Source organism: Orcinus orca, chromosome 15, assembly GCF_937001465.1.
Source record: "Orcinus orca chromosome 15, mOrcOrc1.1, whole genome shotgun sequence".
Lineage (NCBI taxonomy): Eukaryota > Metazoa > Chordata > Mammalia > Artiodactyla > Delphinidae > Orcinus > Orcinus orca.
The window spans coordinates 75,167,834-75,194,393 of record NC_064573.1 but is presented as its reverse complement, the minus strand read 5'-3'; the positions used below and the strand labels follow the sequence as shown (position 1 = coordinate 75,194,393).

At 54.3% G+C, this 26,560-nt stretch overlaps 1 protein-coding gene across 3 annotated transcripts in view; it reads left to right on the top strand.

Annotated features, from left to right (window-relative positions):
- RBM19 (RNA binding motif protein 19) overlaps window positions 1-26,560 on the top strand; it is a 127,942-nt gene that overhangs the window by 16,484 nt on the left and 84,898 nt on the right. For all 3 annotated transcript variants that reach the window (XM_033408747.2, XM_033408751.2, XM_049697605.1), the window contains exons 13-20: window positions 273-369; window positions 1,966-2,076; window positions 4,264-4,464; window positions 5,716-5,845; window positions 14,217-14,371; window positions 17,030-17,090; window positions 20,780-20,859; window positions 23,540-23,595. In XM_033408747.2, coding sequence (XP_033264638.1) covers window positions 273-369; window positions 1,966-2,076; window positions 4,264-4,464; window positions 5,716-5,845; window positions 14,217-14,371; window positions 17,030-17,090; window positions 20,780-20,859; window positions 23,540-23,595 — 891 coding nt within the window. The remainder of the gene's footprint in view (window positions 1-272; window positions 370-1,965; window positions 2,077-4,263; window positions 4,465-5,715; window positions 5,846-14,216; window positions 14,372-17,029; window positions 17,091-20,779; window positions 20,860-23,539; window positions 23,596-26,560) is intronic.

Sequence of the window (26,560 nt, the reverse complement as noted above, 5' to 3'; positions counted from 1 at the left end):
GTGGTGTCATAAGGATTGAGTCAATGTAAGCAAAGTGCTTGGTCCCTGGTGCTGAGTAAGCGCTTGACAGACGTTAGGGCTTATTAATATCATCGTGGCTTTTGTTGTCTTCAGGCCCTGGTACTTGGCCCATGCCAAGTAAGATGGGGGAGAGGAGGCTTCGGGGACTTAGGAAGGCAGGCCCACAAGCGCGTTTCTTACAGGCTTTGCATCTGCAAACAGTTGCCCCCAGTCAGCCACGGTCTGACCTCTCTGTTCTGCCTCTGACTCAGCTCTCACAACTGGAACACGCTGTTCATGGGCCCGAATGCAGTGGCCGACGCCATCGCCCAGAAGTACAGCGCCACCAAGAGCCAAGTGTTCGACCATGTGAGTGGGCGCCCTCTCTGATGTGCCCCCGGCTCTGGGCAGGGGAGCGGGTGGGGTCGGGCTGGGGTTGTCCACCAGCTTGTCCTCTGGGGCCTCCCCCATGGAAGCATCCACCCTGCCCTGGCTTCTCGTGGGCGAGTGTGGAGCCACGTGCAGAAAGGAACTGACGATGAGCGCTTAGCGTGCGGTGCTCCTCTCGCCCCACTTCCCAGATGAAGAACTGGAGGCCCAGGGACACAAAGGCACTTGCCCAGGGTCACACGCCTGGAAACAGGCAGAGGTGGGGTGACCCAGGTCAACCCGAATCCACTGCCCTTGCTCTGAACCACTCCCCAGAGGTGGTCCCACCCACTTCTGGGCCCAGCCAGCCCAGGTCTTTGAGATGAGCACGGGGTAGGTCGTAGGTCTCTGACCGTCCCCTTCTTCCAAGTCTGACCTTGTTCCTCCCGACCTTCCCCTCCGTCCATTTGGCTTCTCCAGATCACATACCTTCCTTTAAATGCTGTGTCTCCAGTTAGACCATGGCCAAGTTCATCTTTGGCAAAACCTGGGAGTGTGTTTTTCAGCCAGCAGGCAAAGGATATCCATAGATTTGGTCCATAAACTCGCTGGCCATCGTCATTTACTGCCCCTGCCCCATGCTGAAGGTCAGCGCTGTCCCCCAGAAATAGAATGCGAGCCCCACACAGAATTGTAAATGTCCAAGGGGCCACATTTTTAAAAAGCAAAAAGGAACGGGCAAAGTTAATTTTCAAAGTTAATTTTTCAGAATAGAATCTATTCTATTAATTCGATACGGCCAAGATATTATTAGTTCATCATCCACAATGTAAAAAAGTGACAAGCTGTCTTGCACTGCTTTCTTTCCCCTCACTGAGTGTTTAAAATTCAGTGCGTGTCTTACACTGGGTTCGGACGTGCCGCGTTTCAGGTGCCCAGTGGCTGAGCTCGTGGGCACTGTGTTGGCCACACAGCTCTGGACCTCAGCCAGTCAGGAGGGGCTGCAGCTGGTTCAGATCCCACCAGTGCTCTGAGCACTGGGAAGAGAGCAGGGCTCTAAAGGGAAACAGTCCTGCTCTTCTAGAGCCTTCCAGCAGAGGAAGACACTAGCTCATTAACAAAGGTGCCGCATGTTGGCGTGATGGCTTGAAGAAGGCTTAAGCTGAGTAAGGGGAGAGGGTGTGAGAGCGAGGCAGGCTGCTCAGGGATGGGACATTCTAGCAGAAATTGAATGGAGGGCAGAGGTGAGGGCACAGAAGCCCTCAGGTGGGAATGAACTTGGCATGAATCCCGTACATATGACTGGAGGGGAGGGAGCAGACGGGAGATGGGGGAGGGGAAGCTGGAGGGGAGGGAGCAGGCGGGAGATGGGGGAGGGGAAGCTGGAGGGGAGGCGCGGGGTTCTTGATTCACCCTGACAGATGCGGAACCCAGAGCCATCAAGCCAGAGTGGGTGTCCACGGGGGGAGCATCCGCGGGGGCCATCCGCGGGGTCCGGCTCCGTGCAAGCCTCCTCCTCAGGCTGTTGGGAGATGGGACAGCCGACCCGTCACCTGCCCGACAGCCAACCGGGCATCTTCCCTTTCCCTCCCACAGGAGACCAAGGGCAGCGTGGCCGTGCGCGTGGCCCTGGGAGAGACCCAGCTCGTCCAAGAGGTGCGGCGCTTCCTCCTCGACAATGGGGTCAGTCTGGACTCCTTCAGCCAGGTGAGTGCCCGCTGGGCAGCGAGCCGCTCAGAGCTCAGCCCCACCCCCCCACCCCCCACCCCCAGAGCTGGGGGCGGAGTCTCACATCAGCAGACGTGTGGATGGGTGGGAGGGTCAGGCCTTTCAAAGATGATTAGCATTAACTTTGCAACTGTCGCTTAAGAGAGAAAGAAAGATCATAAGCTCAGACTCGTGGCCCAGTGGCCCATCGGAACTGGATGGTCCCTCGGGGGCCGTAAGCAAGAGTTTCTCCACGCAGGTGGGGGGGACCCTGAGCATCCTGTTCCCCGACCTAGTACCTTACTAAGAGCACCTGTTATCTGTTTCGGGATCGAGACCTTTCTTGAATCACATAGGGGAAGGTTCCTCCACGTGCTTATTCCTTAGCAGGTAGAAGTTCTTAGGTGTCTGGATGATGAAGTCTTGGAGGGCCCGCTGAGAACACCTGACATCCTCCCCTTCGTCTTACAGACTGGGAACCTGAGGCCCAGAGAGTGGGGAGGGGACTTAGATCAGACAGTGAGTCTGTGACAGGGGCCTGGACTCAATCTCAGGGCTTCTGACCCCCAAACTGCTGTTTCCTCAGCCTCACCAAACCTTAAGAGTTTCACCTTAAAAGGACGGTTAGGATGCATGCACCCCAATGTTCATTGCAGCACTATGTACAATAGCCAAGACACGGAAGCAACCTAAGTGTCCATCGACAGAGGAATGGATAAAGAAGATGTGGTACATATTAGCAATGGAATATTACTCAGCCATAAAAAAGAATGAAATAATGCCATTTGCAGCAATATGGATGGACCTAGAGATTGTCATACTAAGTGAAGTCAGACAGAGAAAGACAAATATCATATGATATCACTTACATGTGGAATCTAAAAAAGAAAAACCTTATTTCCAAAACAGAAACAGACTCACAGACTTTGAAAACAAACTTATGGTTACCAAAGGTTAAATGTGAGGGAGAGGGATAAATTAGGAGTTTGGGATTAACAAATACACATCACTATATATAAAATAGATAATCAGCAAGGACCTACTGTATAGCACAGGGAACCCCACTCAGTATTCTGTAATAACCTATGTGGGAAAAGAACGTGAAAAAGAATGGATATATGTATACATATAAATGAATCACTGCTGAACACCTGAAACTAACACAACACTGTAAATTAACGATACTGCAACGTAAAATAAAATTAAAAAAAGAAAGAAAACTGAGGCCCAGAGGGAAGAAAAGCACTTGACCCAAGGTTTCAAATTAGATTGGTGGCCAGGTGGAGACTCATACCCAGATGTGCCCTATGCCTGGAATCCTCCCATTAATTTTTTTTGGCTCTTTTATTCTCCATCCAGCATGCTTTAATAATAAAATAATTGCTAATGTTAGCAATTGCTAAGCAGCGTGCTTACGTCAACGCTTTTGATTGACTCCTTTCCTGGGACGACCCATGAAATAGGTGCTGTGTGCTCATGTCAGGGGAGGGGCTGAATACATTTCAAGTGCATTTCTCAAGGCCGTACATCTGGTGTCTTGGTTTGGGTTCTTCCAAAAGCCGACTGAGACAAAGATTCAAGCGCAAGTAGTTCACTGGACGGAAAACACTGGCGAGAAGGGACGAGGGGAGGGGGGAGACCAGCAAAGGGCATGCTCGTCCCAGTGCCACTGGTGGAACAGTGGGCTGGCACCTTCCCCGGGGACACCGCCCAACTCGGAGTTGTCCCACCCAAAGGACAGGTGACACGCCAACTCCTGAGAGCCACGGGCAGCTCCCACGGGGTGTTAACTTCTCACGTGTGGCGTCAGGCGTTCTGCAGATCCGGGAAAAGACCCCTAGCACAGAGATGCAGATCCGGCCCTGGGCTGGAGGGTCCTGGAAGGTCCAGCGAGGGCTGTGGTTGGGCGCTGTCAGAATTTGCCTCGGCTCAGTAGTGGAGGGGCCGGGATTTGACCTGGGGGGTCCAGTTCCAGCGCCCTCTCCCTCATCCACTCCTCGGGGCCGCCTCTCATCCACAGGGTGGCGCACCCGGGAGGGTGGGGTCTCCTGGACCTGCTTCCTGAGGGCCTGGTACGCGAGGTCCCACGTGGCCGCCTGGTCCAGAGTCACCCACCGATCAGTACTGGCGTCGCGGGTCAGTGACCCTCCTTTCCATCGTCCCACATGAGCTGTCCCCTCCCTGCAGGCCGCCGCTGAGCGAAGCAAGACCGTGATCCTGGTGAAGAACCTCCCGGCCGGCACCCTGGCGGCCGAGCTGCAAGAGACCTTTGGCCGCTTCGGCAGCCTGGGTCGCGTGCTGCTGCCAGAGGGCGGCATCACGGCCATCGTGGAGTTCCTGGAGCCGCTGGAGGCCCGCAAGGCCTTCCGACACCTGGCCTACTCCAAGGTAGGGCCGCCCGAGCCCCGCTTCAGGGAGAGGACAGAGGGAGCTGACGGGCGGACAGTCTTGGCATAGACCTGGCACGTGCAAGCACTTGCTGGAAACCAGCCATGTCTGTCGGGATTGTGAATGTCATCCCGCCCCTGGGAGCACCTCTGGACGGGGCAGTGTGAGGGGCAGGCTCAAAACATCCTCCGGAAAGCCTGCCTCGGTTCCCTGCCGATTCTGGCTTTCCTCAGCTTTCTATTCCCCCATGACTTTGAACCATCATCCTCGGCGCTTTGGATATCTTATACCTACAATTAGTTGAAAGTCAATTCTGTAGGTGGGCTACCTCCTGATTTTTGGTCATAAGGAAGAAAAAGTTACATGTGTCAGTGTATTCCTTTCTGTGGCTGCCATAACAAGTTACTACCAATTTAGTGGCTTAAAAGAAGAGAAATGTATTCTCTTACAGTTCTGGGGGTCTGAAGTCTAAAATCAAGGTGCCCAAGGGCCATTCTCCCTTCGAAGGCTCTTGTGGGTGGGGGGAGGGATCTTTCCTTGCCTCTTCCGGTGCCTGGTGACTCCAGGTGTCCCTTGGCTTGTGGCCGCATCACTCCAGTCTCTGCCTCTGTCCACGTGGCCTTTTCTCCATCTCTTCCCTCTGCTTTTCTCTTACATGGGCGCTCGTCACTGGATTTAGGGCCCACCCAGATAATCCAGAATGATCTCATCTCAGGATCTTTTATTTAATGACATTTGCAGAGGCCTTTTTTCCAAATAAGGCCACATTCATAGCTTCTGGGAGTTGGGATGTGGACATATCATTTGAAGGGCCACCATTCAGCCCACTGCAAGTAGCTTCTCTTTATCAAGGACTTTAATGCTTTGCTGACTGTTTGTCAGTGTCTTGTTTATCCTTCTTTTAAAAAAAACCTCTCTGCATGTACGTATGTGTATACTCACTGCCTGTGAGTGTACGTATGTGGAGGGAGAGAAAGCATGGTTGGTGTCCGGTGGCCCTGTTGCACTTCCTCCAGGAGGGCTGCCCTGTATCAGTGATTCTGCTCCCCCGTCCCACTCCCTGTTCACACTCTTGATTAGAGAAAGCACCGGGGGATGCAGACGTATTCAATGACAGCAGATGCTCCAGCCTCTCACCTGAACCCTGAGCTGCAGCGAGGGGATCAGGCAGCACATAGAGTTCTATACTCTGAGCCTCAGGCTCTTTGTCTGTGTCGTGGACTGAGTCCCTCCCCCGCCCCGTCTCTGCAGTTCCACCACGTCCCCCTGTATCTGGAGTGGGCTCCGGTGGGCATATTTTCCAGCCCAGCCCCACAGAAGAAAGAACTCCAAGATGCACCAGCAGAGCCGGCCGGAAAGGACAGGATGGAGCCAGAAACAGGTAAGAGCTGGGCCTGAGATCAGGATGTCCTGGGGCAGCAGGCAGGGGAAGGACAGAGGGCTAGGGGGCAGCACTAAATTGTTTATCAGGTATTTCTTTTAAAGTTCTGTATTCATCCTGAGACTGGTGGGTCCCCATCTCTTGAATTTTATAGGCACGTAAAATGTCCTTAAAAAAAATAGAGCATAAAAATTCTGGATACAACATAAGGTAGCCAACTATTTTGGCTTATCAAGTATAGGTTGTGAAAGGAAAAATTAAAAAACCCACTAGAATCTGTTAACAGGGATTCGGAACAGAGCAAGAGAAAATAGCCTTCTGGGTCGTATTGATACATCCCCCGGGATGAGCAGGGCTGTTGGAGATGTTTATTCTCCCGGGTCCCTGGGATGGTATGGCGCCCTCTGGTGCCCAGTGGCTGCAAAGGCAGGAAAAGGAAGGGAGGCGGGGACCCAACCCTCAGCTGATGCTTCACACTCGGGTGAGGAGGGGGTGCTCCTGGCACTCAGGGCAGCGCAGTTCTTCCCTGTCGGGACTGTTCTGCAAATTGTAAGACATTTTGCTGACCCTGCCCACTGAATGTCAGGACTGCCCCTGTAATTGTGACGATCTAAGATACCCCTTCCCTGTATGCCAGATGCCCTCTAGGGGGCAGTGCAGCCCTCAACTGAGAACCACTTAGGGGACCACGACTCCATCCTAGAAGCAAAGACCTTTAGAAAAGCTTTGAAGAACACCCTTACCCAGACATTAAGATCTTGCCCATCGGTAATATCCCTCCTCCATACCTCCATCTTAACGTAGGGTTGCCGGTTGATTAAAATAAGGATTAAAAGAAATACATCTCCTGTATACCCTCTCCATTGTCCTCATAAAAGAATGGGGGTGGGGATGGGAATTCTCAGATTAAAGAACAGTCCTTTAACTGAATAGACCTCCCTGTCCATAAACCTCCCTAGGCTGTCTGCACTTCCCAGTTCATCTTGGATCGGTAAAACCTCCTCAGGACCGGCCCAAGCCACTACAAGGCATCTGGGAACCCCTGATCTAGAAGCCTTGTTTCAGTCAGGAAGGAAAATCCTTCAGTCTCTGCTTTCTGAGGCCCCCGAAAGCATCCCTTAGCCATTGGGGTTACCTACTGACCACTGATATAAATCTTTCAAAAGCCCCTCACTAGCCCCTGTTGAGTTATTTTTGGCCACAGATTAGATTAGCGTTCTCTTCTACCGTGGTTATGCTTCCATCAAGAAGAATTCTCTTTATATAGTCACGGTTTCTTCTTAACTAGCCATCACCCCCAAATTATCAGCGACCTTGGTTTCGACTTCAGTCACTAAACTTGGACATGACTAATGTTTTTCGGGCAAAAGCAAGTCCTCCTTTAAAGCACAGACTTGCCAGGAGCGAGGGCCCTGGAAACAGATCCAGCAGAGGCCTCTCCTAGCTTTGGCGGGACCACTAAGTATGGTGCCTCCCCGGGGGGCGGCTGCCCTGTGGCCACACTCTTTTGCAGGTGTCCCGGTGCTTCCCTCCCTTCTCTCTGTTGTTTTCTTCTGTGACACGCGTCACAGTTTGTGTTTATCCTGTTTATTCGTTTGTTTTACTTGTTTAACATCCGTTGCTGCCAGACAGTGAGCCACGTGGCCGTCTCGCTCACTGCTGGGCGCAAGCATCCCGTAGGGCCCCGGGCGTGGGGTAGCTCAGGAATGTGAGTTGAGGGAGTGAAGGAATGCAGGAAGAAGGGTTTCTGTGCCTCTCTGTCTCTCTTTACCTGTGAAGAGTAGGGCTGGGCCATCCTCGTCCTTGTGTCCCAAGCCCCGGCACATAGTAGAGCTTGGTGACGTCGGCACGTTTGTTCTGCATCGTTGTTTAAGCATCAGAGCGTGGCGCCACCCATCGCGTAACCGTGGCTCCCTTCATGGGGCTGATTTATACCCACCCCTCCCCTCACCCTTAAACTTTGTTTTAAAGGCTTACTGCTTCCCAGAAGTGTGTCATTATGGGTTCCCTTCCTCAGTGTCTGTCTGACTCCCTCACTAGACGTCCATCCCGCAGGGCGGGTACCTCGTCTGCTTGTGCACTGCTGTGCCCCGGCACCCAGGAAGGTGCCCGGCGTCTGGTGGGAGAGCAGTCAGTAGGTGCTGAGCGAATCCACAGGCAAAAGCAGCATTTCCTCCATGCCTGGCCCTGCACTAAGCACTTTGGGTCCTCCGTACGTGAGGCTTACAGCTCCCGGGGAAGTCACTGTCTTCCTTGTCCCCGCCTAGCCCAGTGACTGGGCAAAGCCACCAGCCTCCGAGGCTGTTCCTGCATCTGTAAAATGGGCAGAAGGCCTTTGTGAGAGTTCAGTGAGAAGCCGCCCGAGTCACCGTTTCTCTGACCCTCGTCCTAATTCAGCAGCATAAGGTGAAGTGGATGGTCTCTAACTCAGCCCTGAGCACCAGCTGGATTCCAGCCACTGAGCTGGGGCGACCAAGATGGGCCCAACACATACCGCTTCCCCAGAAGCTCCCGGGCTGCTAGGAGGACAGGTGGGGCTGTTTGGGGGTAGCTGAGATGTCACAGTAATAGAAGTGGGCCCTGGGTGCAGAATGTTCTGGAGCACAGCGAGGGGAGGCTTTGCAGAGATAGCGTGCCCTGGTCGGAAGGTGGAGGGCTGCCCCTGCCTGCCCCCAGCATCCCCTGGGTGCCCGGGCCTAGGTTCTGGTGTTGAGAGCATCCCAGACAGACTGTCCCCAACAGGCCCTGCCTCTTAGGGGGCTGCTGTCCAGGGTCCTGCCGCCCCTCACACAAAGGAGGCCTCGGAGCTAGGAGGAGGGAGCCAGTAGTTGCAGCAAATAGATCGGATGGGGACCAAGAGGCTGTGCACGCCTGAGCTGATTTCACGCCCCGCTGAGTCCTGTGTCGTCAGGCGGATCCCCGCAGGACTCATCTCCCGAGCCTCCTTTTGCCCTTTTTTGTTCCTTTTCTTACCTGTATCACATACACGGTCCCCTCCCCGGTCCCCGAGCTGTTCCTTTTCACCTGCTGCTCCCCCACGCCTGCCCCTCTGCACATGGTTCCTGAAGCTTCCCCATTTCCCCATCCCCACTGCCGGGGACCAGCCGGCCCCCAAACCCTGGATTTTCTCAGGCTCCGCAGGAAGGCAGCAGGAGGGGAGTGGACAGAGAGGGTTGTTTTGTTCACCAGCGCCCCCCCCCCCCGACACCTTTCTTTTCGGCGAAGCCCTCCATTCCCTGTACCGTTCTCGAGGGAGGGGGACAGTGTGTTTTATCTCCCCACAACCAAGACCCTCACCTCCAGATAAAGGGCTCCAAGTCGGGGGAGGTCCTGAAAAGCTGCTTGCAACTGATAACAGTCTCTGCTGTCAGCCTTCCGCGCAGAGAGCCGGAAGGGGGAGGGAGCGACCGTAAATTCTGCGGCCTGATTATAATAAAGCCCCATGTGGTGATGCGTGACTGGATTTTATTGTGCCAACTACAGATGGACGGTATTCCCCCCCTGCCTCTCCCAGCCCCCTCCAGCCCACCTTGCTTTCCGGGCCTTCCTCGCACCCTCACCCCGCCCCGCCCCCATCCCCATCCCCATCCTGCGCTTCTTCCCACTTTTCCTGGTTCCTGGTGAGGTCGTTGGCAAACATCTGTTCGTTTTGTGATACCTCCTTTTTCCTTGCTAGTCTTCCTGTCGTCACCCCACTTGAGGCCAGGGGCAGAAGCGCTTTTCTTTCTCTTTTTTTTAAAAATTTATTTATTTTCTTTATTTTTGGCTGCGTTGGGTCTTTGTTGCTGCGTGCGGGCTTTCTCTAGTTGCGGCGAGCGGGGCCTACTCTTCGTTGCGGTGCGCGGGCTTCTCATTGCGGTGGCTTCTCTTGTTGCGGAGCACGGGCTCTAGGCGCGCGGGCTTCAGTAGTTGTGGCTCGCGGGCTCTAGAGTGCAGGCTCAGTAGTTCTGGCTCACGGGCTTAGTTGCTCCACAGCACGTGGGATCTTCCCAGACCAGGGCTCGAACCCATGTCCCCTGCATTGGCAGGTGGATTCTTAACCACTGTGCCACCAGGGAAGCCTGGCAGAAAAGCACTTTTAACAGTGACCTTTGGCTTCGTTCTTGGCCCTTGGCCGTTTCCACACCTCTCTGGACATGGGCATGGGTCGTAGCAGGGCCTGGCCACTTGAGCGGGGCAGAAGCTCTTCCCAGGGATGTGGCCAACAGAGACACAGTCCCCTGCACTCAGACCTGCGGCGCTGGCTGTTCTTCTCAAAGCCTGCAGCCAGCTGGCCTGCCTCTTCCAGCAATGGGCCTGCGGAGGTAGGGATTCCTGACATTTTCCCCTGGCCCAGACACTGTTTTATCTGGGTTTCTGTGCGTTAATTCTCATAATTGTCTTGCAAGTGGACCCTGTGATTGTCTTTCTCCTTTTTTGAATGGAAAGAAGGAAGCATAGGGAGGTTGAGTGACTTATGCAGAGTCACACATCTGGAAAGAGCTGGGCTGTGCCCAGAGCCACCAGCTCCCAGGTCTGTGCTCCTAGCTGTGACCCCACAGCTCCTGTCAGTCACACTAGGTGCCATTTGTGTAGCAGATCATCATCCGCCGATATTTTTGGAGCATCTGCTCTGGGCCCGGTGCTGGGGGTGCAGAGGTTACTGAGTCAGATGTGGTCTCGTCCTCAGAGAGCTCCCCTTGTAGTTGGGGGACACAGAGAAGTGAACCGATAAGGTGATTTCAGAAAGGGGTAAGGCCTCTGAAGGAAAGGTACCCAGGGGACTCTGATGGCAAGTGGCCAGGCCTGTGCTGGGGACAACTGCACAGGAGGAGCTCTGAGGGGAGGACGTTTGAGCTGAGACCTGACAAGAAGCCAGGCCTGGGAAAATGGGGTGAGCAGAACAGGCAGAGGAGACAGATGGCAAGTGCAAAGGCCCTGTGGCAGGGATGGGTCTTGGCAGGCTCAGAGATCAGAATAGAGGCTGGTGCAGCTGGAATGGAGAAGGCGAGGAGACAGAATGGGAGAAGCTGGCAGGCCAGGGACAGGTGCCGACGGGAGACCAGTGAGGAGAACACCCGGTCATCCACACAAGAGGCAACGGTGCCCTGGACCGGGAACCCAGCGTGCGTATGGAGTAGCATGCTAAGGCAGTGCGGGTAAGCCAGTCACCCAGGGCCCACAGCTAGTGAGTGGCATCACGGGGACCCTGACCCAGACCACTCTCACTTCGAAGGCCGTGCGCTTTCACAGCTCTGCGCTGCCTCCTGACTGCGGTCTCTGGGCCCCCTTCTCGTGTTCTTCAGGCCCCCTTTTTTCAGCAGATCTCGAGACTGGGATGCCCTTGTCTTTGTTAGCTCTTCCAGCATCCCAGGGGGAGTTGCAGATTGGGGGAGGTGGTGGCTGGGTACACAGAGGTTTGGAGAAACAACGGACACCTCTGTGCTGTTGGAGCAAAGCCAGGCTGCATTTAATCGTGTCTTTTATTTCAAGCTGGATGTTCTCCCGGATGTTGGGGGTCAGGGGCGTTGGCTGACTTAGTAGAAGTGGGAGGAGCCAGGCCAGCTGCACACCTGGGTAGGTGATAGGTCCTGGCCATCCTCTCAGTCCCCTCTTATTCCCCCTGGGCTGGGACTGAGGGCAGCTCACCCTCCGGGGAAGGGATCTGTCTGTTCCTGGGGTGCCAACCCTGACTGCAAGCTCATCTCAGCTCTGTCATGAAATCCAAACATCACACTTTCTGGGCAGGGGCCTGTGACCTTTGAAATAAGTGCTTTGAAGCAGACCAGCCCTTGCTCCTGGGGCAGGGAGGCAGGAAGGAGTGGACTCTGGCCCTGCTCACAGCCCCTGGGCTCCCCAGAGCTGTTGTCCTTGTGAGGCTTCAGATCCCTGGAATGCTACGCTGGGAACTGGCTGGATTCCAGGCCCTTGGGAGAGGCAGAGGGATGGGTCGTTGGGCTTTGCCAGGCTGGAAGTGGGGAGCAGGGCACAAAGGCCCATAAGCTGGTTTAAATCAGTCTGCTGACCACTGCCTAGTACAGAAGCCACATGCCGCTGAGTTAGTTGCCAAGAGTTTTAAAATGTGGGTTTTCCCATGAAAAGCTGGATTTTCAGCTTCTCGTGAAAGCTCTGAACACCTGGCCACACTTGGGTTGATCTGTCCTCGTGACAGCAATTGGCCGGTGCTGCGAACGGGCTGCCCCTTAAACCAGCATGGTGCTCTCTCAGTCACCATCATCCCCCCCATTCTTTTCTCTACAAAAAAAATTTTTTCAGTCTCGCATGAACCTCTCTCCCAACCTGAAGATGCCTGAGGTTTAGAGTTCAGATGCAGCGAACTCCAGAACTTTCCATGGACCACCGGTTTACTGTGATGCAGTGCTATGGTCTGCGGTGAGATAGCATCCTCGCAGGCCTAGCCCAGTCCCCGCACGCAGTGGGGCATCTGATTGGCACCCCTTCCTCTCTCCTTTTATCTCCAAGACACGTCAGACGTGAGGCGAGCCAGTGGGGTGGGTGTCCTTCGCAGCTGAGGGGCGTGGTCTTCCTTTCCATTGAAGTTCTCATTCACAACCTGGAATCTTAGCCTGTCTGCTTAGCTTTGCTTCCCCATCACTAGTAATACTTTTTCTACCCTGCTTTGCTTTGGAAGTTGGGTTTTGAGGACAAATGGCCACACCACGGAGTCCCGGTGGGTAAATTGCATTAGTCGCTTGGGTGGGGGAGGAGCCTTTATGTACATTTCTCCTTTTTTGTCCTGGAGCGAGAGTCTGGATTCTGGGTTCACCTCTGAGGGAGCGTGAAGGGAGAAGGCTGCCCGTTCAGCTGATGTGAAATGGGCAACATCCTCACTGTCGCTCTTTCCATTAGGGCTTGGAAGGGTTGTTTTATGACAAAGCGGTTGAAGTTCAGTTAGGACTGGCCAGCAGTAGACTTGCATCAGAAAGGGCCGGGGGCGACGGAGAGGGCTCTCGTGCTCGGCGTGAGAGCGTGGGGGACGGGTTGGAAGCCCCGAAGCTCCCTTGGCCTTGAACTACTTGTGTGCAAGTGGGCACGAGAGAATGAGTGTCCCCGTCCGCTGCAGGTTGGCACGTGCAGGGCTCCGACCTGAGGGGGGGTCGGGGCCACATGCTCAGAACCATGAGGTGGGAGCGGGCGGGCATCTTGGAGAATGGCTGAGATGGGGTTTGATTTCCCCGGGGGCTACGGGAGGAGCTCCCGGAGCTTGAACGTGGGGGAAGAGATGATTGTCCCCAGGCCCCGATCATGTGAAAAACTGGGGAGGTTGACCCAAACGGAACACATTTTTCCAGCAGCGGAACTTCTCAAGAGGTCACGACGCCACCTCCAACCTCGTGAGGCTTCCGGCACCCTCGGGTGACATCCACGTTCTCCACCAGGGCTCCATCCTGAGCCGCAGCCACACGCCCGCCCTGCTAACTCACAGCCTCACGCTTGCCCTTCCCTCCTCCTGCAATGCTGTTCCTTCAGAGTAGGCGTGTCACAGGGGTGGGAGTGACAGGATGGAGCGCTTCGTAATCACAGTCTCCAGAAATAACCGGGAGTGCGTTATTTTCTCTTCTTGCGTATGCGTCTCGTAAGCTCTGGATACGGAACGTGATTGGGGTCACGTCGTATGTTGTTTTGCACCTTCATTTTTCTCTTAATTTTTCTGTCACGAGCATTGTTCCACGTCTTTAAACATTCTTCTGAAACGTCATCTTTACGTATTAGTGTAGCCTTTGGTGGCAGTATAACTCTCCAGATCTCTTGTTTATGAATATAGTGGGGTTTTGTCTTTTTTTCAGTTTTTTGCTGTTATGTGTAGCTCTGAATTGAATATATTTTGTGTAGATGAAAACATACTCTCATGTGTATGCTTCCTGAAGTTATGTATATTGGGGATTTTAAATGAACGTAACATCCCTTAGGTTCAAGGGGTATTTAGGACGTTCTGAGTTTTGCTCCCATTCTGTAATTTTTGCAGTTTTAAGTTGCGTTTTATTTTGAAAGTTCGCCAAATGCTGGTTTTTGAGGAAAAAGACCACGTCGCTTACATTTGCAGCTCACAGTAATTTATTTTGAGGTTCAGATTATATGGGTGATATAATGCGGGTCAGTCTAAGTTAGGGCTCCCGGGTTTTGGTCTGTGCTTCACACTCTTTTCTCTTTAAAACAGAGTCAGGAAGCATGGCGGTCTCTCCCCTCCCTCAGCCCACCCCCCAGCAGTTGCTAAAACCCAGCACAAGCCGTCCCTTCCTGACGCTGCCCACTCAGAGACACAACCCCCTGGGTCTGGCAGGTTCTGTGCTTTAGGTCCCGGGGCTTAGGCAGATAAGGCATCATTTAACAGATTTGTTTTGGTGGCGGGGTGCGGGGGGGGCCCATGCAGACGGCGAGACCCCAGAAGGTGAAAAGCTGACAGAGGGAGCAGCACACGACACTTCAGCAGAGGTGGAGGAGGAAGAGAATGAGGAGAGCCTTCCCGGGTGCACGCTGTTTATCAAAAATCTCCACTTCGACACGACCGAGGAGACGCTGAAGGGGGTGAGTGACCACTCGGCCCGGAGGGAGCGGGCGGGGGTGGGCGGGGCGGGAGACCCAGTCTGCTGATGTGGTCACTGTGTTTATCCTGCCTGGACGAGTGACTCGTGGCAGCGTGTAGATTAACAGCCAACAGCTACCGCATTGACACGTCCACCGAGCTGTCCAGTAGACATCTCACCCGGAGATCGGAGCCCTGACCAGACCAGTCTGGGGGCTGGCAGGGGCGCCTGCATGCACTTGAAGGGGACCTGTTGGGATGCGGTGTGAGAGCTGTAGTCAGAAAACAAAGCCCCTCCGCAGATGGTGTCTGCGAGGGTAACCACCCAAAAGTAAACGCCAGCACACCCTCCTGGCCTGGTGGGAACACGCAGAAGACACAGCACTGAGCGAATCTGGAGGAGGGGCAGTCCTGCCTGGAGTCCCTGATGGGCTGAGAGTTTTGCATTCATAGGAAGGGGGTGGAGGGGAAAGGGATGGGGAACTCCAAGTGCGCATTGGGAAAATGCCAAATGATAGGCACTGGGGGGCTTCTAGAAGGAATTGGGCCAGAGATCTGGAAGTGGGAATTCTAGTGCCAAAGGACTGGGGTCTGCGAGCTCCCCCACTGGACTGAGAACTGTCCACGGGGAGAGTCTCCGCTTCTGTGAACTGGGTTTGGCACAGAATAAATGCTCGATGCCTTTTTTTTTTTTTAATGCATGAATTGGTGACTAGCAGCCTGACTGCCATGAACTGGTTCTGAAAAGGAAGAAGGCCGTGAGGATTGAGCTGATTGGTTTCTGCAAATTCTTTTGAGCTCTGAAATCCTAGAGCTGGATTCAGGAGGGGAGACGGGGTCCACTGAGTCCTAGAGGCAGGAAGGTGGTGGATGGGTGGAAAGGAGTCCAGCCTGCATTGGGCGGGAAAGCCCAGGGTGTCAAGGTGAAGCAGGAGATCAGAGCCTGCACGCTGGGACCCTCTGGCTAAATCTCCAATGTGACTGTCACTTGCCAGTTAGAAAAGCCAACACGGCAGCAGAGGTGCCTGGCAAAAGCAGCAGCATTTTAAGTGCAGAGGTTCACCCTCTGGGGCAGTGGGAAACCCACTCTTGGACTTTTCCTGGACTACTTCCCGAATCCATTTTGGTCTGGTTTGAGTTTACTTTTACAAACAGGCACACGCTAGTAGTGTCCAAAGGCTAGATAGCTTTGAAGAGGTCAAACCAGCTTGTGGAGGGTTTGTTTTTTATTTCGGCTGTGCTGGCCCCCCTGTATCTGGTATGGGGATGTCGTCAACGGGAACCATTTTTTTCCTGGAAGATGTGCCCAAGCTTCAGCCTAAGAGCATCCTTGGAATTAAAGAACTCTGGAGCTGGAAGGTACAGCCAAAATGATCTAGTCCAGGTTCTTCATATTACAGATGTGGAGACTGAGGTTCAGAGAGGTCAGTTCACTGACCTAGGGTCACACAGCCCATTCGAGGCACTGTGGGGAGCAGCGTCCAGCTCACAGGGCTCCTGTTAACAGCATCCTGAGTGGAGAGTTGTGCTTAAGGGTCAGTCTGCCTGGACTTGGGTCCCAGCCTCACTCCTTACTAACAGTGTGACCCTGGGCTGGTCCTTTGGCCTTTCTGTGCCTCAGTTTCCCCATTTGTAAAAAGGGGGTGTTAATAGAATCTTCTGCGGAGCTGTTTGGAAGATCTGATTAGAATGAATGAAATAATTCAAGTAAAGTGTTTGACAGTCGGAATAAGAGAGTCAGTGAATGTCAGCTGCGTGCGGTTCGTGTTTGCTGGTCAGGATCCCCCCTCCCCTCTGCTTCCCCTTCACTCAGTCGGTGAACAGTGACCCGCACCTGCCTCTCCCTGGGCCCTGTGTGTGCTGGGGAAGACACCGCAGTGAACCAGAAGGACAGGAATTCGCACTGGTCAGTTCTCAAATTCTAGCAAGAGAGACAAAAAAAAGTAAAGGGAAAAATAGAGCAGAATGTGATTTTTGAAAGTTTTAAACATTAGTTGGCGTTAGGTGCAGGGGCAGTGAGAGGGTCAGGACTGGGGTCAGTGGACTCCAAGCTTCTAAGCGTAGGCCCAGCTTCCCCACTGCATGGCCCTCGGTGATTCCTTGGACTGTTGAGTGTCCCAGGTCCTTCTTGGACACTGGGAGCCAGGACCCAGCCCAGCGGCCCTTAACGGGGAACCCTAAGGGAGCGTTCAAGCTACTTAAAGTAGGCCATGATCCAGTGCCTCCAGACATTTTTGGGACCCCCGAGATGATATTAGGGCAAATTTGGGGAGCCTAGTGTCTGACCAGGACCCCCACCTGCACGGCGTTTAGAACCTGGGCTCTGGCGCCTGGATCCAACTATCAGCTCCGGGGCTTCCCAGCTGTGACGCTGGGTGCGTCTCTAACCCCTTGGAGCCTCAGTTTCGTCATCTGCAAAACGTGGGTAGTAACACCTACTACCCACTAGAATCACTGCAAGGGCTGGATGAGTTCATGCAGGCAGAGGGCTCGGGCCAGGGCCCGGCCACGGAAGCGCATCCAGGGGTTACCTCTTCTCTTACTCTCGCCCTCTCCATGCCTGCAGTTGCCTGGTCCCCTCTGTCTTTCGAGACACGCCTACACCAGGTTGCGGGATTAGCACAGAAATTCTGATAATACCTGTCGACATTCTCTTCCAGGTGTTTTCCAAAGTGGGTGTGGTGAAGAGCTGCTCCATTTCCAAGAAGAAGAACAAAGCAGGTATTTCACAGGAGATCTCAGAAAGGAACGATTCTGAAAGAAACAGTGTCGCTCTGGGTAGGGGTAAGGGTACCTCTCTCTTGCTTATTCTGAGGGTCTTCTTTCATTCTGAAGCATTGGCAGCCCCACGCTCTCTCGCTTGGCTCGTCTAAAATGGTCCTCCTTTCTGGGTCCCTGGAGACTCCTGGTTTCCAGTGGGAGCAGCCATGCATGTCAGATTCTTCTGAATCTAGACCCTTTGCCACCCCGGACTGTCGGGTGTTTTCAGGGCAGTGCGATTAGAGGGCTGGCAGGGTTGACACTGTTCGGTGGCAGAAGCCTCTCCCTGCTCCCAGCATCTCTGTGCTCTGGAAATCTCCAGGGGAGAGCGAGAACAGACCCGTCTCGGGCTTTCCCTCTTCCCTTCCAAGAGAAGTGACCCAGATGTAGAACATCCAGAACACTCCACTGAGTCACCAGCCACGCACCTCACTGGCCCCTGGGTGCCTGGGCCACGCAGACCCCACCCTCATCTCTCCTGTCAGCCTCAGGCGTTGCCACGAGTCCCTTGGCGTCTCTCTGTTCCTCCTCCGGCCCTGGCTTCCTGCAGGTGATAGAGGGGCCATTGCTCCTGGCTTTCTCACAGCTGTGCGCTCCCCATCCCTTCAATTTGCCGGGATTTGTAGGCATGCCACGTGGGCTGTCCCGTGGCTGTGTCCTGAGAGACTAAGGAGCTAGTGGTTACAGCACACAGCAACAAGGGGTCTGGTAGAGGGGGCCCTGGCTGGACAGGAGCCCAGGCCAGGGGTCTCCACGTCAGACCGCGACCTGGAGGGTAGGGAGGCAGAGCAGTCAGCTGGTGGGGGCGGGGGTGGGTGGCGGAGGCGGGAGAGGGCGCAGTAGCAGGTCAGGAGTGTATTGAAGAGGCAGAAGACGCGCCTAGAAAGGTGGGCTGATTCCAGGTCACAGAAGGGCTTGCTGCCAGGCGGAGGAGCCTTGGAGGGGCTGAATCAGACGGGGGCATAGAATTTGGGGAGTTCCTTGTATTAGTTTGCTAGGGGTGCCATAATAAAGCACCACAAACCAGGTGGCTTCCACCACAGAAGTTTATTACCCCACAGTTCTGGGAGCCAGAAGTCCAGGATCAAGGTGTGGGCAGGGTTGGCTCGTTCTGAGTGCTTGTGAGGGAAGGATCTGTTCCAGCCTCTCTCCTTGGCTTATAAGTGATTGTCTTCATGTTCACGTGGCATTCTCCTGTGTGCACCTGTCCTGTGTTCAGAGTTCACCACCACCCCTTTTTTTTTTTTTTTTTTGCGGTACGTGGGCCTCTCACTGTTGCGGCCTCTCCCCCTGCGGAGCACAGGCTCCGGACGCACAGGCTCAGCGGCCATGGCTCACGGGCCCAGCCACTCCGCGGCACGTGGGATCTTCCCGGACCGGGGCACGAACCTGTGTCCCCTGCATCGGCAGGCAGACTCTCAACCACTGCGCCACCAGGGAAGCCCGCCCCTTTTCTTTTTTATAAGGATACCGATCATATTGGATTAGCACTTAGCGTCGGGACCTCATTTTTGCCGTGATTACCTCTGTAAAGGATCTATTTCCAAATACGGTCACATTCTGAGATGTGAGGGTTAGGACTTTAACACACACTGGGGAGCTGGGCACAGTTCAAACCATAACATCCCTGTTCACCAGGAACCGCAGATGTAGTTTGGGCTACAGGGAAAGGCAGCTAAGCACCGAGTGAACGACATGAAGGCTCAGTTTGGGGGGGTCTGGGGATGGAGTTCAGGAAAAGAGGTGACCCCTGAAGTCTGGGGGTGAGACAGGCTGGCAGAGGGGTCGCCAGCTCCATCCAGGGCTGTCCCTGCAGGCTGTAGTGTCACCGTGCCCCTCTCTGCAGTCAGACGCTCTGTGGAGCCGGCCCCTCAGCCCTCGGGAGCGCTCTTCAGCGTGCGCGTGCTTTAGAACAGTTGTCTGATCTTTCAGTGTCGTGAGCAGCTCTTGAAAGCTACCCTGTCTTTTTTAAGAGCCTGTATTTGAGAGCCCTACTCTCTGGGCTCATCCGTCACAGCTTGGGGGGAATCTAGATGGTGCCTGTTCTCAGCGAGGGTCTCAGCAGGAGCCAGAAAGCACGCTCAGCTGCGGTTGTCAAGGAGATGTTCGTAGTGAAGGGGCTGAGTGCCCAGGTCTGGGCTGGGCTGAGGGGACCCACGGGAATGTCGAGGCAGTGGATCCTGTGGGAGAACGCCCCTCCCCTGCAGAGCCCAGAGGCCGTGGGGAGGGAGTGGTGTGACCAGAGCCACAGAAGGGCCACCAGCAGAGCCAAGGGTGTGGGTTGGACACCGGCGCTGCCAGAACCACGCCAAAGCGGGGAGGCGATGGGGTGAGTGGAAAGAACGGGGGCCCTAGCTCTACCTCCTCCACCCGCCTATGTCAAATCGGAGCTTTCCATTGGGTAAACCGAACAGGAAACCAGAAGGCCGGGGAGCCCAAGTCGTGGTCTCTATGGACATCAGCGTTCCAGGGCAGAAGGGCAGAATGGATCTGCACAGCGTCAGTGAATCGACAATGAACTTGACTCTCTGTAGTTGCCTTTAACACCATCTTAATGAGCTTTTTAAATATCCTACGGGCACAGACCCTCCAGCCTTGGCCCTCAGAACAGTGTTTTCACGTATCCACTGGAAAACAAATACTGAAAGTCACCACGGGGTGGCGCTACCCATCAGCCATCAGTTCTTTCTGAACCTCCTTCGTGTCGCCCGCAGAACCATGTCTGGGCTGTTTGTGGAATTTCTTCCTGCTTTGGGCCCTCGTTTTATAACACGTAGTTGTGAGTAGAAATGCAAACAAGCAGGGGCACAGCCTCACAAACAGTACAGACAAAGATGAGGACTGCTGGGTCAACAGTGGTGAACCCTGAGCCTCGTTCGGGCCCATCAGCCTTGAGCCGACCCTCTGAGGTCAGCTGTGAAGCAATAGAGAGTAAAGTTAGTAAATCAGCGTGACCCGCGGCGCGGAGGCATGCGCCACTTCTGTGTCAAAGAGCAAGGTGTGGTTAGAGACCCTACTCTTGTGTGCCCCCAGTTATGCATATTTACACTCAGGAAGCAAAGTTCTCTATAAATTTTGGAGACACCCCTGGCTATCTGAACTCTTGCTACTCACGACCCAGCAATAGGGAACCAGAGGAGTTCTAACGAGGTGGTCACAACCTCCCTGTCCTAGCCTTATGTCTGAAACCCAGGAACCAGGTGTAACCGGGTGGTCAGAAATACTTTGTAAAGAGTAAGCCTTTGGCGTGCTTGACTTTGATGCATGTGTTCGTATTATGCATTATGTATGGAAGCAGGGGACTGCCCGGGTAGAGCTTTCGCCGCTTGTCGTGGCGATGGTCACCCCTCCCTCCCAAAGGCGGAATTCTATTATGAAGTTAATTATCACGTCGATCATCTGTTAATTAATAGTCAACTGGGCCTCAGGTGGCGGCTGTATAACCTCGTTGGCTGATTCTTCAAGACGACTGGTAATAAATGGCAAGCCGGGAGCTGGGATCTTGGGGAACAAAGAGGGGCACGAAGAAATGAGAATGTCGAGGGGCCGTCCAGGGGCCCCTTGGAGCCCTTGAACTTGGTCTGGTGCACCTTCTTTGTTTTCCTCCCTGCCTGGCGCCCCCGTACGATTCCCACCTCTCTCTCTCTCAGGCGCGCTGCTGTCCATGGGGTTTGGATTCGTGGAATACAGGAAACCGGAGCAGGCCCAGAAAGCTCTCAAGCAGCTCCAGGTAAGTGGGCGTTCTCAGCCGAGGTCCACGGGGCACAAGGCAGGTGGTGCGGTATCCCGTCAGTCTTCGGAAATTGAGTGGGAATGCCGAGCAGCCCACATCTTCCCAGGCCCGTTGCTTTCTCCAGTTCCCTAGGGACTGTGGCCCATGGCCTTGAACTTCCTCAGCCCCCCACAGTCACTACAAGGCATTCCTTCAGTCTGGAACTCTTGATCAAGAGCCTGGTTTGTGCCAGACCTCAGGGAGCTGGGTGAAGCAGACCTCTGAAGAAACACGCCACGACCAGGTCATGAGAAGTGCTCGGGTGCAGATAAAGCAGACACTGTGGTGAGGGGAAGGCTGCTTTAGATCGCATGGTCAGGAGAGGCCCTCTCTGAAGACGTGACAGTTGAGCTGACACCTAATTGACAAGAAGGAGTCAGCTACACAGAGATCTCGGAACAGCATGTGCAAAGGGCCTGGGGCAGGGACTCTGAGGCAGGAGTGAACTTACTATGTCTGAGGAGCAGAAAGAGGCCAGTGTGGCAGGGACAGGGTACAGGGTGGGAGGTATGTGGAGCTGGATCTTGCAGACCTTTTATGGACTGTGGAATTCAACATAGAGGCAGTGCGATCCCATCAGAGGGCTTGGAGCACTTTGGGGAAGGATCTGATTTCTGCTGCAGAACAATGTCTCCAGCTGCTGTGTGGAGGGTGCATCATAGGAGGGCAGGTTGGAGACCGTTGAGTCCTCCAGGCACAGGTCAGGGTGGACGCAGTGACAATGGGGAGAAGGGGGCTGAACGCAGAGGTGTTTGGGACACAGACTTATGTCCTGCTGAGAAAGGAGCGATGCCCTCCTGCTGGGTCGAAGTGCAGGGACAGATCAGGGCCCTGGATGGCAGGAAGGGAGCTGAGGTTACAGGGAGCAGAACAGAGCCCCAAAGTGGGCCAGGCCTCAGCTTAAGACAGTGTCCTCAGGGCTTCCCTGGTGGCACAGTGGTTGAGAGTCCGCCTGCCGATGCAGGGGACACGGGTTCGTGCCCCGGTCCGGGAAGATCCCACATGCGGCGGAGCGGCTGGGCCCGTGAGCCATGGCCGCTGGGCCTGCGCGTCCGGAGCCTGTGCTCCACAACGGGAGAGGCCACAACAGTGAGGGGCCCGTGTACCGCCAAAGAAAAAGACAGTGTCCTCAGCACCTTCCCTGACAGCCCATGTCCCCAGGCCCTTCGGTGGCAGGAAGGGGACAAGGAACAGTGCTTTCTCACGAGCCTCTTTCTTTCTGGAGGCCCACTTGCTCCAGGGGGTCCAGGATCCCTTTTAAACCCTATTCAGAATGTCACGTGTCTGTATAGGCCATCCAGGCAGCGGCAACATAAGATGGAGTTGACCAGGGCCAAGTTGACAAGCGAGCGCGTAGCAAGCCGCACGCCCTCCCAGCTCCCATTCTCTCTGAGACGTGTGCTTGGGCCTGCACAGCTGGGCTGGATACTGGGTGAAAAGGGCACCCATACCGGCCCACCTCCCTGTGAAGCCTGGCTTTATAGGGACCCTCCAGGTGATGGAGTCTGTCCCAGTAGAGCCTGCTAGTCAAGCGAAAGGCCTTGGGGATTATAGGAAATGTAACTGGGCACTTAGCCAATATGATCGTTTTTGTAGAATTTTGATGACCCTCCCCTTGGCCCAAAGCAACTCCAGGGAGGGCTGAATTGGGTTTGGGTGCGGTGGTGGGGAGGGATGGCCTCTGGGGCCTCTGCTCTCACTTGGAAAGTCTCTCTGCTCTCCACCTCACGTGCCCATGGGGCCACTAGCTGTAAACTAGCGACGGGGCCAGCACCACCCAGAACAGAGCCTGGGCACCTGCGCCCCTTCTACCGGGGCAGCCACTTCTTGGCCTCAGCCAGGTACTGCCTGATGGGCAGGAGGGCCCCAGCCATACCAGATCTTCTCTGGTTTTTTGTTTTGTTTGTTGTTTTTTCAAGAGACACTAGAAATCCAACTCTGTCATTAGATGCTGTGTACTCATTTAACTGGATTTCAGCTCTGCACGCCCAGCGGTCTCTTTCTCTTCCATGTAATTCAGGAGCCTGTCAGAGTCTACCTTGCACACATTAGAGTTATGTTCTGTGCCTCGCTGTGTGCTACATACGGGCATATTGCCGCAAAGAGCTGTTTATACGAAGCTACGTGTGCTGTATTTTATGGGCGACTTTAAAGGATTTTCAAGGGTAGTTTTGCTAATACACCAGTTTTGCCTTAAGGGACCCATGTTAAGAGCCTAGCTTTAGATGCAGCTCTGCTGTGATTTAGAATTTTTTTTTTAACGGCATACAATCCAAACCAAACTCTCTCTGCAAGCCAGACCAAAGGGGCTTACTTTGCCTGAAAATGCTTATAAACAATGGAAAATTCTGTGCCCCTTGAATGGCTTAAAGGTCAAGGCCCACTCGTGGCTCCAGAGGACTTGGAGGGCTGGGTCTCCATAACCACCAGCTGCTGCCCGGGCTCAGCGGGAACCACTTCCAGGAAAAGCCCTTCTCTGTCCTTGACTCCAGCGGGCTTGTCTCCTGGGAATAGTCAGTGCCCCCCTCGAAGTTCTCTCTCCCCTCACTCAGCCGAAGCCCACTCCGGTGAAGGACAGGGCTACGGGTGAGTGCTTCTAAGAGGACAGAGGGACAGGCTGTGTTGTCTCATCTCTCAGGGTCACGTCGTGGACGGCCACAAGCTGGAAGTCAGGATCTCAGAACGAGCCACCAAGTGAGTCTCCCCTGCCCCCTCTTCCTTGGATTGAGTCCGTCCCTTTTGTGTTGGTGCCGGTGCCCTGGAGGGTGTCTCATGGTCTTTGAACATCCTCCCCGACCCAACCCCCCTCACCCTGGGACCCCTTCCTAATAAAGGAGGTGTCCCGCATGCCAGCTCCGATACCCATTTCCCTGGTAAACTGGGACCATGCCAGTCCCCGGAGTAAACGTGTTAGTACACATCTCTTATAACAAAAGGAACACAGGCGGGAGAAGCAAGCAAAACCCACTTACCTTGGCCCTATAAATAAACCCAGGGAGACTTGCAAGTTGCTGGAGCCTTGGACGAACCAGAGGCAGTGAGAAAACCTAGACGCCTCGCATTATGGGACTCTCTTTCTTGGAGCTGGACAGCGGTGCCCAGAGACGGCCTCCGCTTAATTTGAAAGAGATTCAGTAGATGTTAGAGATGGAGACAGACCACTGGATCCAATGACCAGTTTCCTAAAGTAGTGGAGGTCTCTTGGGAGTTTTAGTTTTGCCCCTACATCCTCACCCTTGCAAGTCCTAACTGAACTAATACACTGGAGGTGCTTTGAACAGTGCCCGGCATGTAACGCGTACCTGGGGTCAGCCGTTATCATTGTTGTCATTGTCAATCCCATCTGTCCGCCTCAGGTGATGAAGTGACTGCCTCTAACAATCCTTGGGCTGGTTTAAGATATTTATTTGATGGTTTTCAGAAAGTCGGTCATTTGTTGTGGTCGTTGAGCAGATTAGCCGCCAGTGAGCTGACCTGAAGCTGCCGCTATCTCTTCCTTCTCTCTCTGTTTTTTAATGCTCCCTGTGAAGCCAGCCTCGGCCACCTCTGGTGGTGTCCACCCATCCCATGCTGAGCATCCTTAGCCAGAAGAAGGCTTGGTGTGGGAGCCCCCAGAAGCTAACGGGGGTTCTTGAGCCATGAATTAAGAGTGGGGGGGGTCCAAGCTTTGTGCCCTGCAGCTTTGGGTCTAATCCAGAGGCTGTGTGACCTTGGGCGAGTGATTTTGCCTGTAAAGTAAAATGTGGAAACTGGAGGTTGTGCATGAAGCGTCTAGCACATGGCCAGCACGTGGTCACTCAGCCAGTGGCGCCCGTTTCTCTTCTCAGTCCCCTGACTCCAGGGAGTCAGGCTGAAGTCACCTTGCAGGCTCTCAGTTCCTAGGCAGTGTTCATTTAGTCTGTCTTTTATTCAACAAAAAATTACAGAAAGCCTCCTGGGCACCAGACACTCTTCCCAGGAGCTGGGGAGGGAGATTCCTCATGGGGTTTACATTCTAGGGCAGTGCTATTTGATAGAAGTTTCTGCGATGATGAAAACATCCTATAATGTTCTACATCTGCACTGCCCAGCGTGGTAGTCACTTGCCACACATGGCATTTGAGCTCTTGAAACGTGGCAACTACCACTGTGTTAATTATCTATCGCTACATAACCAAGTATCCCAAAACTTAACAGCTTAAAACAGCAGACGTTTATTATCTCACAGTTCCTGAGGGTCAGGAATTCAGGAGCAGCTTAGCTGGGAAGTTCCGTCTTGGCATCTCTTATGAGGTTGCAGTCAAGACGTTGGCCGGGGCTGCAGTCTCATCTGAAGACTCCCCTGGGGTTGGTGGCTTCACTTGCAAAATGGCACATTCACATGGCTGTTGGCAGGAGGCCACAGTTCCTCACCATGTTGGCCTCTCCCTAGGCTTGCACAAGTGTCCTTACAGCCTGGCAGCTGGTTTCCCCCAGAGCGAGTAGGGAGGAAGCGGCAGCGTCTTTTATGACCTAGGCTCAGAGCAGGAGAGGAGTACACAAGGGGCATGAAAGCAAGCGGCAGAGACCATTGGGAACCATCTTGGAGGCTGGCTAGCCCAGCAACCGAGGAGTTGAATTTTTAATTTTGTGTCATTTTAATATCGATTTAACTGTTAGCCACGTGCAGCTGGTGGCTGCCGTGTTGGACAGCGTAGCCCTAGAGGACAGACCGTGAAGAGAAACATGACTGAATATGTAATGTGCTCTTGGACAGTGATGAGTGCCAGGAACATCGACCGGGCTGGGAGTGGGAGTGGGCTGCTATTTTAGTGGAGACAGTTAGGGAGGAGGTGACCCGGAGCAGACTTAAAGGAAGTGAGTCGTAACCGTCCTCATAATCACAGCTACCGTTTATGGAACGCTTACCCTGTGCTAGGCACAGTGCAGGGTGTTTTGACGTGTCCTTCATTAAATCCTCAAACAATCCGATGAGGTTGGCACTATTATTAGGCCTGTTTTACAGTTGAGAGGCCAAGTAATAACTTGTCCAAGATCACACAGATCCTTAGTGGCCAACGGGGCATTCACACCCAGATTGTCAACTCATGGCTGTGCTCGTGACCCTCCCCTGCGTCCGTGGAGTGGAGGGTTTCCCTGGAAGAGCAGGGGGACAGGTTCGGGATGGCCTTGAACCTCAGGTGGAGAGAGTTCCGTCTCACAGCCCTGACCCACCTCCATGGTTAGAAACTGCTCCAGGCCCCTGGATTCTGCACTTCGGGTTCGTGAGGAAATGTCTCCAACAAGACCTTGGGACCAGCCAGCGTCTTTCTGGGCACCTGCAAAGAAAGAGACAGAGGAGACTGGGTTTAGGGAGAGGCTGCCCCCACCCCCCCATCGGAGTTCTTTCCTCAAGTCCCTGCTAGTCCCTGAGTGTCTCAGATGAAGGGCAGCAGACACCCCAGGGTAGGATGTGCCGACTGGACATCCACGGCTGCTGGGGGGAGAAGATAATTAGGCTGCGTGCCACCCAGGGGAGCCCGCCTCCTTCCCCTTTCCTCTCAGCCACGTCCACGCAGAGTCCTCGAGTCCCTCACCTGAACAGAGGACAGGAGCGTCAGTGCTGGTGGGGGGAGGGGCCGGTGGAGTCAGCAGAGGGCAGCAGCTGCTGAGGCCCCGAATAACCTGAAGGCTTTCCGCC